The following is a 14,395-nucleotide window of genomic DNA, read 5'->3' as shown; positions in this document are numbered from 1 at the left end:
TTTATGTATAATAATAATTATATAGAGAACGTGCCTTTTTTTATTGAAAATTATTAATAAAATTTTTGATTAAAAGGAATAAAACTTACCTCTTGCCATACAATAGTATTGGCGTCTAGCGAACTGCTGATCGCGAGTACCTTGGCTATATATTCGTTCTCGAGCAGCTCATATTTGGATATATTGTGCTCTTTCATGTACTCGACAATTTTCGGATTGCTGGCCCAGCAATCGAAGGGCACTTCGTCGCCACCTAGGTGGAGATATTGATCCGGGAACACTTGCACGATCTCGGAGAATAAATTCCGTACAAATTCGTACAGATTCGGATTTATTGGGTTCATCGGGCCCAGTTTACCGTTTGGTTTTCCAGAAGAATCTAATGAATGCATACACATATATGGACAAATTGTATAAATAAATATTTATAAACAATGGAGCTATAAACAGATCCACGTTGAATCTTTCAAAATTATTATTTATCTCTGAATACTTGGACTTTTGTTAGAACATCACTGATTAATAGATTATAATTTTTTTCATTTACCGTAACATGTCGTTAGTAATTCTGGATAGGCCAGACCCCATGATCTAGTGTGACCAGGTGTGTCGAACTCGGGCATCACACGGATACCCCGTAATCTCGCGTAATCGACAACTTTCTGCACGTCATTAGGCGTGTAGATCATCAAGTGATGGTAAGCGCCTTTGGCAGACAAGTCGGGATACCTGGTGCTCTGATATGGGAAACTGTTGTCGTCAACGATGTGCCAATGAAGGACGTTTAGCTTGTTGTACGACATTGCGTCCAGTGTCAACAGTATGTCAGATAGGGGTAGATAATGGCGAGAGGTATCGAGCAAGAGACCGCGATGCGGTAGTTTCGGCTCGTCCAGAATAGTTTGACATTTTACTTTTAACTGTAACACGCGCGATTATAAATTAATATTGATTTAGTAATTCAGAGATGAGAGATCGTAATTTCACTCATAGGAAAATTCCGATATAAGGAAAATATATTACAAGAGCTAAGCTTTTTGAAAGTTGCTTTACTATTGATAAGTTTGATCGAGGCCAATAGAAATTATCAATATTTTTTATAAGAAAATAGAAATGCAAAAAAAAAATGTTACGAAAGAATCGCCAATATTGATGTAGATTTTCTAATAAAACACTCTTACTCATTGAGAACTAAACATTGAACTTTATTAATACTGATAGAAATATTTAAAATTCAAAATACTGTTATAAAAACTGCCACATCCTCTGTTAGAAGACACTTTCTGGTTTGTGTTTATGTTATTTGTATTTATATATTATTTTTATGTTTTTTCAGTTTTAATTTTTCTTAAGAAATATGATTAAAAAACAAAATGATATGTCGGAGAGTTTTCTTTAATTTTATTCTTATATATTTTGCATAAAAGATTTATTATTTAAAAAAATAAAAATATTTAAACACTTACACTCGGGCCATCGCCAGATGGTGCTAATATCTGCGAAAAAGTCTCGAGGCCACGAAGGATTCCCCACACGGATTCGGCCCATAGAACGGCGACCGATGAAGTCTCGTTTATCTCGAGCTTATCTGCAAAAGGCATGTACCGTGATGTCAAGCGTCGTGCTAAATTGCCTCGATCGAGGAAAAGTGAGCATGGATAAAATCAGAATTTAACTCGCTAATCGGTGTTAACGGCATTTAGCTTTAAGAGATAAGAAACTAGGAAGCAGATTAAGAGTTGCCTTATTTCAATCGTTTTTGCTGATTGTGCATTGCTCAACTCGAAAGTCTCGCACGTGTTCGGCCTGCATTCGTCATTTCATATCGTCAAATCTCCTTGGTTTAATCGGACTAAATTAATTGTAATTTCCTCCGCGATCAGTTATAAATTGATCGGTCATTTCAAAGACCTCAAATATAACTGTACTACCAAGACTAAATTGAAAAAAGATTATATTACCTATTAAATATAAGCTTTGCATAGATATATATAAAAAAAGTTATATATATATATATATATGTGTGCGTGCGTGCGCGCGCGCGCGTGTGTGTGTGTGTGTGTGTGCGTGTGTGTAATTATATATATATATTTTAGATATTTAGAGTAATGTTTAAAAAAATTTTTTAAAATTAATATTTATTATAAGAATTATATTTATCAATATGTATTTATATTTATTTGTATTTATTATAAATATTATATATTTATAATAAATATTAATTCTTTTTACGAATATATACGTAAAACTGTCTTGTAACGTAACTTTAAAGGTTTACTAAAAAACATCAAATTTAAATATAAACTGTAGGAATTCATTAATTGAGAAAGATATCATTTCTACCTTTGCATTGGGTATAAATTAAATTTTATAACTTAATATTTTTTACCGCTTCCTATTATTTACGATTCATATTGTTAATTAATGTTAATTAATCATTTAATTTTGCATTTTGGAAATTATGAAAACGGTTTAATATCGTTGATAAGTGGAGACGTTATTAAATACTGCAAAAATCTAATTTATGCGCACGCAAGCCCGTTATCGACGCAAATCGGCGAATGTTGGGTCGAGTGTTATTACGAGTGAGCTGCTACTCACTGGTATCATTCAATTAATTTGTTGGTACACCTATTACGTAGCAATGTATGAGAGAGCGCATGCAAAGAGAGTAGTACGAAACATCCATTAAAATTATGACAGACTTATAAAAGAAAGTGTCGGGTTTTTTCAGTTAATTAATTAAGTAATCATATATATATTTATCTGTTTCCAAATCTTAAAAGTAAGCCTAAATTAAAAGTGCATATAAATAAGCTTATATTAGTACTTTTCATTTTCTGTTATTTGATAAATGTACCTATATACATAATTATTACGCGAATTAATAAATTACAAAAATTGAATTTAATTTGATACAAACTTACAAGTTTCATTCATGTACAAATGTGGCCAATGTTCACCGTTTTGTTCACAAGGTTGCAAAAAGCGGATGCTCAGGGCTTCAAGAGTGCCTTTAAAATGAGAATCATCTCTAACGGATGTCCTTGGCTGCCCTTCCGTGACCAACCTTGCTCTTCTAGCTTCCGTCAAAATAATTCTCGTGTAGCGTTCTATCGCTTCGGTCACGATATCGCACGTTTCGCCATTTACCTTTTTGAATATATATACAAATATTAAATTATTTAAAACTATGTAGAATCAAGATAATATTTTAATAGAATTTTTAAAAAGTAAGACAAATGTACGACATATTTAATTGTTGACAAGTACATGAATTAGGATAATTGATTTCTTATTAAAAAGTTAAAAACATATTTTAACTTATATTACTTTGCACAAAGAATATGGTATAAAATATATTAAATTATTAATAAATATGAATAATTGCTGAATTATACTTCGTTCCTTTTACATTTTGCAAAAATAACAACTTAAAATAGCTGGTTTGCGCGTGACACAAACCTTATTATTCTATTATGAAGAAAATGTGATAATATTGAAAATGACAGAAACGTATAATAATTTATTAATTTGTTTAAATAATTTAGTATAAATGCGCCGTATGAAAAGAATTTAGAAATTTATTACGTCTCTTTTCTTTATCAGAATCAGAATGATAACTGTCAAAATAAGGCAGTTTGATGTAGTTTATATTTTATGAGGAAAAAGAAATACTTGTTGAAAAGACTTACGCGGAAATCAAAGTTTGATGGTCGCAATAAATAGAAATCTGCTTTAACAATACGCAATTTCGGCATAGGCCAGAGTTCGCCCTTCGTAGCTTGGACCCATGGGCCCGCGTCCGAATGCAACGAAGAGACTTGCCGGGACACGGCGGCCATCAGAACCAGAACGATCCAAACGCGGCTCCACATGTCTGTTTTTTAGTTAGAGAGAACGATTCAGGTGCACGATTGAGGAGCGATGCGACTCCAACGAGTGATCATCGTCTACTGACGATCGCAGGATGCGGGAGAACGCACGTATATACGATAGTGGTAACGACCTTAGCCTGCGCCACTTAAGTTTTATCACTTTGGTCCCCGGGAGAGTCTCACGGTCAAATGAGAATAACCAGTCCTCCTGGCAATCGCAGTCTTTGTTTTGTCCTTAAATCTTGGCCAGGCGTCCAAAAATTCTTATATTCTGTATAATTTATAGGCATCGAAGAAATCAAAATAATTTTAATTTTCTGGTTAAAAAAATTAGAATATTGAAAAGCATTATAAAATTCAGTTTTTATTTTTATGAATGTATTATATAAGTGTGCATAATATTGTTTTGCAATACTTTCCTATTTTTCACGTTAGTATTGTTGATTTTTATTTATATGTATGATATAATAGTAAAGTTAAAGAACAAAATCATTTATCTTCTATCTTATTTCTATGACATTTTCATTTTGATATTTAAAGCCAATAGATAAAAAATAATTATTTTGAAATATAAAATAGGCAAAATAGACTTTGTGAGTAGGTTAATAATTAAAAAATAACATTTTTCTTTCAATGAATTAATTGTGAAATTGGTATCTTTTTTTGATTACCAGGCTTTAATCTATCTTCATGTCAAATGAAGAGTTTTTTCAAATATTTTATTGGTTTTATTGTTAATTTTAACGTAAATTTTAATTAAAACAAAAGATATTTAGAATTAAATTGTTGTGATTATTATAGTGTTGACAAAAGCACATTGAATTAATTACAAAATAATATTAATCACTAACAAGCAAATATTAAAATAGATTTTATCTTGAGTTTTTTATCTATATTTGTCTCATCTTTTTGTCATACACTTATTATTGTTTTGATATTATCGTACATGTTGACAGATTCATAACACTTTTATCGAAGATATGATATAAGAAGTACTTCAAGAAAATGTTTGATTTAATCTTATGTTTACATTTTAATCTATTTTTTATGTATTTTAAGTTGTAATTTAAAAGAAGTTAAAGAATACAGTCAACGAAAGTGTTATTATTTATTAGTTCTATTGTACGTTTTAAATTTGAATCAGTGAAATTTTATCAATTTCCAATGTTATACCTATAACTGTGATCATTAATGCTCATTCACTGTCAGTGATTCTGATTACGAAGGCTGGGGGGAAGGGTGCTCCCATCGATCGGAATCAGCGTATTATCACTGAAAGACTGGGCGCGCAAATCGCTGATTGATATAGTTATAAAAATAGTATTGAATTCAGGTTATCCGCTGTCCTTCAGTGAATAATTAATTCCAACTTAAAGTAGCAAATGTGTACGTTAATATCTGTTCTTTCCTTGAAAAGCGTTATAAGAAAATCGCTTGATTTATCAACAATACATTATTTACATGTCGTGACATTTATGATCCCCGCGTATCTTGCCGGGCGCGAGATCACTTTATCACAATTGTGTCACTATCAAAACATTACCAGAATGTTACAAAAAAACAGTTGAGTGCAAAGATCAATGTTCTCCCGATTGTTACGGTATCAACGTCGTGTTATTTATCATTACTATTACGGCGTAGCGATCAACAGTTTGATAATATTTTTTTCCAATAAATTTTTCTAATTGTTATAATTTTTCCATTAATCTCATATCAGGACGGCTAAATTCATTTCGTTTCGAATAACATCTCGATACGCTTTCGAGCAAACGTTACACAAAAACACGCCTTTTCCTGTTTGATTAATCGTTCTTTGTGTAATCCTTCGTATTTAGGAGTTGTGGGTCAACCGGATGTGAGCCAATTCAATCGAATCCGAAAACAAAATGAAACAAAATAAGAGCAACGCAGTAAAAAGAATAAATCTTAAAATCTTACAATTGATCCTCAACTTAATGCCTCTTGTATCTATTTATTAATATAATTCTTTTTATACATTTACAAAGATTACATTCAAAATTTTCATTTATATTTTTGATTCTCTAACTTATTTTTTTGTAAATTAAGGCACACATGAGATGAAAGATTACAAAATAACTACGAGTCGACTTCTCAAATATGAAACGACACGTCATCCCATATTTTACTTTTTATTCTCTTTGCATCAATTTAATATAGCATTATATTTATTGCTATTTTACAGTTAAGATTGTAGTTAAATTGTAATGGTACATTTATAATTATATTTATTGTTCTTTTACAGTTATTGATGATAAACATATTTTGTTTGTGTATTAATTAATGCTCTTGGAACACATAATCATGTGTCGGCTTGTAATAGGAAACAAAAGCGTGGCCCTTGTGGAAATTTCTCAAGCTTGCCAACTGTGCAGGTGACAGCCTATATTATCTAAAGGCTATAGATCACATTTACAATTTCTGTAAGAGCCACACTTTTGTTTAACATTACAAGCCATAAAATGCGTAACAGTTATTAAATAGACAGACATAGAGATAATCCTTGACATCCATATAAACATATTTTCGATATTACAGCCTGTGGCCACGTCATCAGCAAGCCAGCTGGTGACACTAGTCTATACTTTGTTGTAATAGTTTTAGATAAGATTTTACGTATTTTATATATTTCAAAATCTAAAAAAGATGGCTGTACGATATCTTTAAGAGCCACACAGTTGCAATGCGATATTTTTTTATATAAAAATATAACCCTTGTAACTAATCTCTTACCTGGCTTACCATAAGGTACTTGAAGAACTAGAAATACCTTTAAATAATCCTTTTGATATGAATTGCCCTGCCAGTTCTTTATATAATATTTCACTAAATTTAAAAAGGGATAAACTTCGGTGAACTTCTTATCAACTGGCACATTGTAAATTCCAAGCTTTGATATACACTACCGTACCTCTTGATATCTATTTTACCAATGGATTGTCTTTGTTAACATGATTTGTAATCATTATAATAGTATGTAATTGTAAGCGCAATTATGTTCAAGGTAAAAAACACAATATAATTACGTTTATTAAATGTTTGGAATTGTATAGAACATTTCAAGAGGCATGACAATTATAAAGTCATGTCATCACGAACTTAAATTACATATGTTATTTGTATACGCACGCAATTTATTTTTTATTTTTTCAGTAAATGCAGTTAATTATTTATAAGCTAATTCAAAAGCTTTTAGCATATTAGTTTTTAACATTTCCCAACTTTGTCCGACAAGAAAAAACGTATGTTAAGTAAAAATATTATCTGATTTTAAGTTATATTAATATAAAAAATTAAAAAATTTATTATAAAATTAAATTAAAATAAAATAAAAAAATAAAATTAGAAAATTTATTTAAAAAAATAAAGAATTATGGAAATTATAAAACAAAATTTCTGTAAATGTTTTTACACATTCAGGAATACACAATTTTAATTCATCGAATTTTTGTAGAGATTTTTATGTAACATATTGGAAAATATTACATGACTTATGTACAAAATTTATTACTGCATTTAGCGCAATATAAAAGATTATAAATTTTAAGAACAGACTTGTTAAGTCCGTGACGTGTTAATTGTACCGTTCGCTACATCGTAAATTTTTTCTCAAGTGATAACTACTTGCGCCACCGTTGTACACTTGGTACCATTTTTATTACATCAGAGAAGCCGCCTTAATCCAATTCCACGACGATACGCTACTGCTCGGTGAATCGTAGCTTCATTGATTGCAACGCTCGTACGCTGGGTCGACGGTCGACAGGGGGAGAAGGGAGAAGAAAATCCAAACGGAACGTGCATTCAGGGTTGGACAAATGGGGGTGCTCTAATTTATTTGATGCCCCGCGGAGTGCCCCAATTTGGAAAAAAGAAATTTATGCATTTTTTTTACTCTAAAGTTTATTTTCATTAAAAATTGCTACAGTAACAAGCGGTACATAACTCGTGCATGTAAAAAATTACTTTAAAGCTGCAAACTTTCACGATTTTACTGGAACATTTTTTTTATACATGCATTATTAACATCTTTTTAATAATTAATATAAAGATATTATAATTAAATTTTAATTAAATATAGCAGTAACAATAATAATGTATATATATATTCAACTTTATGCGATTTAAAACAAAAAAAGTTTGTTTTAAAAAATATTGAAAATGTTACTTGATAGTGGACAGAAAACGCACTTTTATTACTTTTACTACTTGCCATAAAAGTCTTCTATCATTTCTACTTAAAAGCAATAGTTATTCTCTAAGAATGAACGGTTCTATTAACTTGGTAGCAAATTATTTCAACAATGTTTCGAATAATATTGTTTTAATAATCTTGTTTAAGCCACTTATTACTTTCAACGCATGTGCGAAAAATTCTCAAAGTCGAGAATTTTTTCCGCGAAGCTCTTAGCACCCAGTGGGGATCGCGTGGCGCATGGCGGCCTGCACTCTCGCCTACACATGGATCCGCGTGTGCTACCGTGCGTTGGAGAGAGCCACCCTGAAGGAGGGGTGTCCACCATAGAGCGTGTCGCGCCGCCGGAGGAACGGTCGGGAGTGATCAACGGTTAGGGGGTGTGATCGGGGTGGCGAGGGGATTGACGGGGAGAAATCGAGGGTGGTACGCCTCGGCATCGTGGCCGTCGCGATGACGTTGGTGACGTCGATCGGTGGCGCTGCCGATGCTTTTACCCTCCAACGTATGTACGTGGGGGTGCGCGGGTGAGTTTGTATTTGTACGACGATTATAGTGACGTACGTAGGGCACGCTCGCGGGGTAGGGACGTAACTCACGGTGACGCTTCCACGAAGGTAGCGCCAATGATGGAGGAGCCGGCGAAGGTGGTCGTGGTGGTGGTTACTGGTCTCGATGGTAGTGGTAGCAAAGGGTGGCCCTCTCTCGCTCGGTCGTAGCCGGCATTAGAGCACTCTCTGAGTACGCGTGGATCCGTCGCGCCGCCGTGCCGAGACGCTCCTCCACGGCGACGCGGTGGTGGTATACACTCCGGTGTACACAGATGCATACAAACACGCCTGCGTGCCGCCGAACGGGGGAGTAATCACGGTCTCGCGCAATCGCAAGTGTATACACGTGTGTGTATGTGTGTGTATGTGTGTGTATGTGTGTGTACGCGTACGTGGGGTGGCTGGCCCGTGTTCGACTGCGCGAACGAGGAGGACAGAGGTAGAAAAGGTGAAAGAGAGAGGGAGAGAAAGAGATAGAGAGAGAGAAAGAGAGGGAGGGAGAGAAAAGAGCAAGCGGGGAAAAGACACGGAGAGGGTGGGTAAGGGCGCGAGGGTGGCGGCGAACGCCGGTGGCGGTAGCGGCGGCGGCGACGGTAGCGGCGGTAGCGGCATCAGTGCACGGAAGTGGCTGTGCTCCGGTAGTGTGGACGGTGGATAGTGTAGTGCGGTTGGTCGATTGGATCGGTTGGTCGGTTGGCCGGTGGTTGATTCGCCGTCCGTCTCGCGTTGCCGTCGTGCCTCACCGATAGCCGGGCGGAACGACGTCCACGGGCATCATCGTCCACGAGGCGCGGACGGCGAGACGACGACGGGACTCCCGCAAGAAGGCAGAGAAAGAGAGAGAGAGAGAGAGAGAGAGAGAGAGAGAGAGAGAGAGAGAGAGAGAGAGAGGCAAGAGAATGAGATCGATAAGGAGGAACCTTAGGCGCTGGTTTCGCGAAACGGGAATGACGGTGCGCGACGCGTAAAGAGAGAGGAGAGAGAGATATATACCGCTTCTCCTCTCCTCTTCTTCCGCCGCCCGAAGTTGTGCGCGCGCGCGCGCGTGTGTGTTTGTGTGTTTGTGTGTTTGTGTGTGTGTGCGTGTGGTGCGCCGACGATAAGCGCACGCGACGGAAGCGAGACACACGCGTGCAGTACGCGCGCACACCTACTCACGCAGGCGCGAGTGCGCGCGTGCGAACGAGCGAGCGAGTGAGCGAGCGAGCCGTCGCGCCGGCACACGAGGGTGGAACGAGGTCCGCGAGGAAGGGAAACGCGGCCGGCTCGGTTCGTCGACTTGGCTGGCTCGCGAAAGGGCGGTTCTTGGATCCGGATCCGGAGCGCCGCGACCGGAGGCCGAGGGAGAGAGAGAGAGAGAGAGAGAGAGAAAGAGAGGGAGAGACAGATCGGAAGAGGGAAAAACAAAAGAGAGAGAAAGAGAGAGAGAGAGGTTCGTTCATTCGCGTCGGCTCAGCAAGACAGGAAGGTGGAGGAAGAGGGAATCGACTGCTACTTTTTTTCTCTCTCTCTCCCCCTCGATCTCTATTTGCCCTCGCTCGATGGGCTACGCCGCCGAAAGAAGGTCAAAGATCGATTCTCGGGCCGACGAGGGTCGTGACCTCGTCGTACGCCGCCGCCGAGTACGAAGTGACCCACGCGCGTAGTAGTACTATCCGCTAGTAGTAGTACGCCGGCCAGAAGCGCGGAAGAGTTGTACTCGGCGAGGTGGTGAGGTGGCGGTGTGGCGGTGGGTGGCGAGAGGATCGATCGGGCGGAGGATCATCGTCGCGATACGAGGATGTGGTCGATCGACCGGCGGAGAAGGAACCGAACCGGCGGCTTCTGTTGAGGTGAACGACGTACGGCACACGGCAGCCGGTCTCTAGCGTGGAGGAGAACGAGGACCGAGACGATCTTCACGCCTTCTTCACGTCAATGCACGTCGTCCGCGGACGCGCCATCGCACGTAGAGTAGAAAGGTCCGCGCGCATCCTGGGACACGCCGCTGTCGCGTTTGCGATTTGGCGTAGAAGATCGCGGAGGCGTAAGACGAACGTAGAGATACCGTCGACGACATTATCGTCGTCGTCGTCGTCGTCGTCGTCGTTGTTGTCGTTATCGTCGTCGGCCATAGCCGGATGCTGGAGCACGAAGTTGGGGACGGAGCGAGGAACGAGTCGCCTAAGGAAAGGCGATCGTCGAGATTCCGGCGTGCGAGGCAACACATCTACATCCTCCGTAGGCTGTTACCCTAACTGAAAGCTCGGATAGACCGGACGGACGTCCCGCTGCGATCGGACGGGAAAACGCTCGTTGATCGAATCACCCGGGCGGATAATCGGGCTGATATGAGCGTAAAGACGGACGAGGGTGACGAGAGACAGGGGAACTCTGGCAAGGCGTGACAAAGCGACCGCTTTGGAAATTTCCAAGTCCGAATTCTATAGGATCTTTTTGGAAAGTCGGGGGAACGAGCGTTGCCACGAGGCCGAGGAAAGGAGACAGAGAGGCGGATCGTAAGGGCGAGAGAATCGTGGGAAATCGTGGAGGACGGGAAGAGGAGGACGGAATAGAGACGAGACGAGACGAGACGAGACGCAGACGAGACGAGACGAGACGAGACGAGACGCTGACGAGACGACGACACTGACTCTAAGACGTTTTCTCGCGCCTACGACGAGGAGGAGGAGGAGGTACGGCTACTGGCCGAGGTTTCCCGTAGAATGTCACGGGACCCTTACTCGAGCAGTGGCGTGATCGGTCCCGGTGGTGGCACACGTTCACCACGCAGCGGTCGTCGCGTAGGCGAACTGCCGACCGTCGATCGCAGTCCGTCGCGAAGTTATGCCAGCGGTCGTGGCAGCCCGCTTGGTGGTCGCAAGCAACGGGGAACACGCAGTGGCAACAATTCGCCGGAGCATCTAGGCTACGGCTACCATCACCATCAGCTGGGCAGCCCGTACTACTCCCGCGACGAGGACCTCGGCAGTCCCGTGATGCTCGAGGAGAGGGGCAGGAGTATGTCGACCGGGGGCGGTGGGGGCGGACATCACCGATCCAGAAGCGCCTCGAGACCCGCCATGTCCAGCTCGGCGGGCATGGTAGCGCGTTACACCAGCCTCGATCGTGCCTCCGCTGGGGTTCTCGACCATGATCGGGAATTCATGCCGATACGCGAGCCGAGCCGCGATCGTAGCCGCGATCGCGGGCTCTACCTCGAGGACGAGCTCTACGGTTCCAGGTCGGCGCGTCAAAGTCCGAATCCGCACATGCTGCGCGACGGCGGAATCTACATCGGTGAGCTCCAGCACCAGAACAACGATCTGCAGCGCGAGCTCGGCAACCTGAAGAAGGAACTCGAGCTGACGAACCAGAAGCTGGGCAGCTCGATGCACAGTATCAAGACCTTCTGGAGTCCGGAACTCAAGAAGGAACGGGCGCTGCGCAAGGAGGAGAGCACCAAGTATAGCCTCATCAACGAACAACTCAAGCTGCTCAACTCGGAGAATCAGGTCAGTCAAGAACTATCGCTCTCTCTCTCCTATGGACCGGTCGATTCGCGCGATGCTCGGTTTAGCCTTGCGAGCGCGTGTGCCGTGTCTTCGTGTGCGTGTCTCTCCGTGCGGTCGCGTCACCGTAGGATTCGATTATCGGATTCCGTTGGTCCCACACGAATACTGGTGCGCGATGCTTATAATAGCCTCATCGATGGGTCTCGTTTCGCGATTAAAATACGAGACGTATCTTGGGAGGTCGCGGAAATGCGCGTACGATCGTCCTGAAACGAGATCGCCCTAGCTGTCACGTCACGCGCGTCCTTGCGCGAAGGCCGTCCCTTCGAAATCAGGTCGCGAGACGTGACCTGGGGTGTCCGACGTTAACCCTTTTCCGCGATCGCGGAGTTGCGTATATTGCTCAATATTTTACAACATATGCTTGACCTAGTTATCTTTAGCTAGTCTGCGGTCAAAAGATTACCATACGCAAACAGGCGTTTGTGCAGTGTTGAAAATGGGTTAACCCTTTAAGAGGAAAATGTTAGCTCTTTGAAATAAATGAATGCAATATCTTATGAAATATACGTGCATTCTCAGTCAGAAATAAGTTTTTATCTTTTAGAGTAAAGAGCGATATTCTTATGAAACAATTCATTGTTCAGGATAGCTAAATTATGAACAACATCCTCTTTAAGGTAGGAAAGATAGATTATACATAAAATGCGTTTATATAGCGTCAGCTAAAAATGGGTCAACTCTTTAATGAAAAATCTTTGATAAAGAGTGGCATTTCCAACTGCGAATCATTATCTTTGCAGAAGCATGTTGTCTATTACGCTCATTTCATGAACATAATAATTCTAAATATATGTTGTATCAAAAAATTTGTTCACCAATGGGAACAAGTACTTTCGTGACGTCACTGAACATTTCGATTATTGAGCTTCTTTAGGTCAATTAGCCGAGCTAGAATAGCGGCAGTTTATTCTGCCATAACGACACTGTTGCAGAATCTTATTATCGATTGGCTAAAAATGCATATGAAGGGGGAGCCACCTTTATGCCGATTTCGCGAGCGTCACCGTAGTCCTCGGGAGCTTTTGCAGTAATTGGCCTATTATCACAATGCGCACATTTGCGAGATGCCGTATCAATTAACGTTATGACAGCGCGAGGTGCAGCGTGTCATTGTCACACAATTTCGCGTAAATCATTCATAATCGGCATCATGGCACGGCAACAAGTTTCACTCACGCCGTAATTTGTTTTCGCGCTCTTCACTTTACGATTTTTTTACAATATTTTGTTTGATTAATTAATTAAACGAAACTCGTGCGCGCTTTCGCAAATTTCGCAATAACTCCACGGTATTTGTATTGATTTTGGAATTCGAATGCGCGACTATTTCTTCATACAACTTCTTAAATATTATATTACGTAAAATTTTCCGTAAAATGTAATTTCCGCAATCCCAAATAATCAACCTGTTAATACGTATATATATTATGAAAATATCCATATTGATGAAATTTGATTAATTTGTCATGAGTAATAAAATCTTAAAATAAATTTTTATTCAAGTAAATTTTTTGATTTAACACAATATAATCTTATTTCAAGATTTTCATTTTGAAACTAAAGATATTGTCAAAATAATTATATTCTTTTTTTATAAATATTGTGTGTTTTGCGGTTTAGTGACCGCAGCGTGTGTTCGCGAATTTGAAACCACCCTAGGAAAAAAAAAGTACGTGGCCTTGATAAAAACGCACGTCACACATAAGAACACATTGCGGATTGCAATCGTTATATTTGTTTTACGGGATAAATTAAATCCGTACTTGAATGTGGCTACGCGCGGTTCCACGTTGCGATCGGCGTGTGCGTACGTCCGTCTTTACACGACGTCTAATGCACGCGTGTCGCGTTCACGACCGACGCCGCCGTCGAATGAGTCATTGCCCCCGCGAACGGAAGAATCTCAAAGAGCTAGAGCTATTTCTCTGGCCGACTGCCCACATTCGTGCCTCCGTCTCCGTTTAGTCCCCGTCTAAGTAAACGCGTGCTCTGCTAGGCCGTTTCTCTTTGCAACGTATACGTGCGTATGCGAATGCTTTTGGATTCGGGCTTATACATCAATCCCATTGTTTCTGACGTGCCTGCCTCGTGCAAAATTCGCAATCATGGGCGGCCCGGGTACAGCCGTAAATTACCGCCGACGACGTTTCTTTTTTTTTTTTTACATTGGCGACAATTTGCATTGCGCTCACGTCA

At 40.3% G+C, this 14,395-nt stretch overlaps 2 protein-coding genes across 7 annotated transcripts in view; one reads left to right on the top strand and one right to left on the bottom strand.

Moving 5' to 3' along the window:
- LOC105839468 (ELKS/Rab6-interacting/CAST family member 1) overlaps positions 1-14,395 on the top strand; it is a 126,305-nt gene that overhangs the window by 36,395 nt on the left and 75,515 nt on the right. The window contains exon 1 of one of the 6 annotated variants that reach the window (XM_028190960.2): positions 8,058-12,136. The exons of 1 other annotated variant lie outside the window; for it this stretch is intronic. In XM_028190960.2, the coding sequence (XP_028046761.2) occupies positions 11,348-12,136 (789 nt within the window). In that variant the 5' untranslated portion in view covers positions 8,058-11,347. Of the gene's footprint in view, positions 1-8,057; positions 12,137-14,395 lie in introns of those variants that run through there. 4 more of the 6 variants (XM_028190956.2, XM_028190957.2, XM_028190958.2 and 1 more) reach the window with 4 other exon arrangements.
- The window catches only part of LOC105839469 (beta-hexosaminidase subunit beta), a 54,225-nt gene that overhangs the window by 2,017 nt on the left and 37,813 nt on the right, over positions 1-14,395 (bottom strand). Inside the window, exons 2-6 of the mRNA XM_012685803.3 lie at positions 3,696-4,149; positions 2,928-3,153; positions 1,467-1,588; positions 548-920; positions 90-379 (exon numbers count right to left, since the gene is read on the bottom strand). Coding sequence (XP_012541257.1) covers positions 90-379; positions 548-920; positions 1,467-1,588; positions 2,928-3,153; positions 3,696-3,878 — 1,194 coding nt within the window. The 5' untranslated portion in view covers positions 3,879-4,149. The remainder of the gene's footprint in view (positions 1-89; positions 380-547; positions 921-1,466; positions 1,589-2,927; positions 3,154-3,695; positions 4,150-14,395) is intronic.

This window comes from Monomorium pharaonis, chromosome 6, assembly GCF_013373865.1.
Source record: "Monomorium pharaonis isolate MP-MQ-018 chromosome 6, ASM1337386v2, whole genome shotgun sequence".
NCBI lineage: Eukaryota > Metazoa > Arthropoda > Insecta > Hymenoptera > Formicidae > Monomorium > Monomorium pharaonis.
The sequence above is the reverse complement of the archived record's forward strand: the minus strand, read 5'-3'. Positions and strand labels throughout refer to the sequence as shown.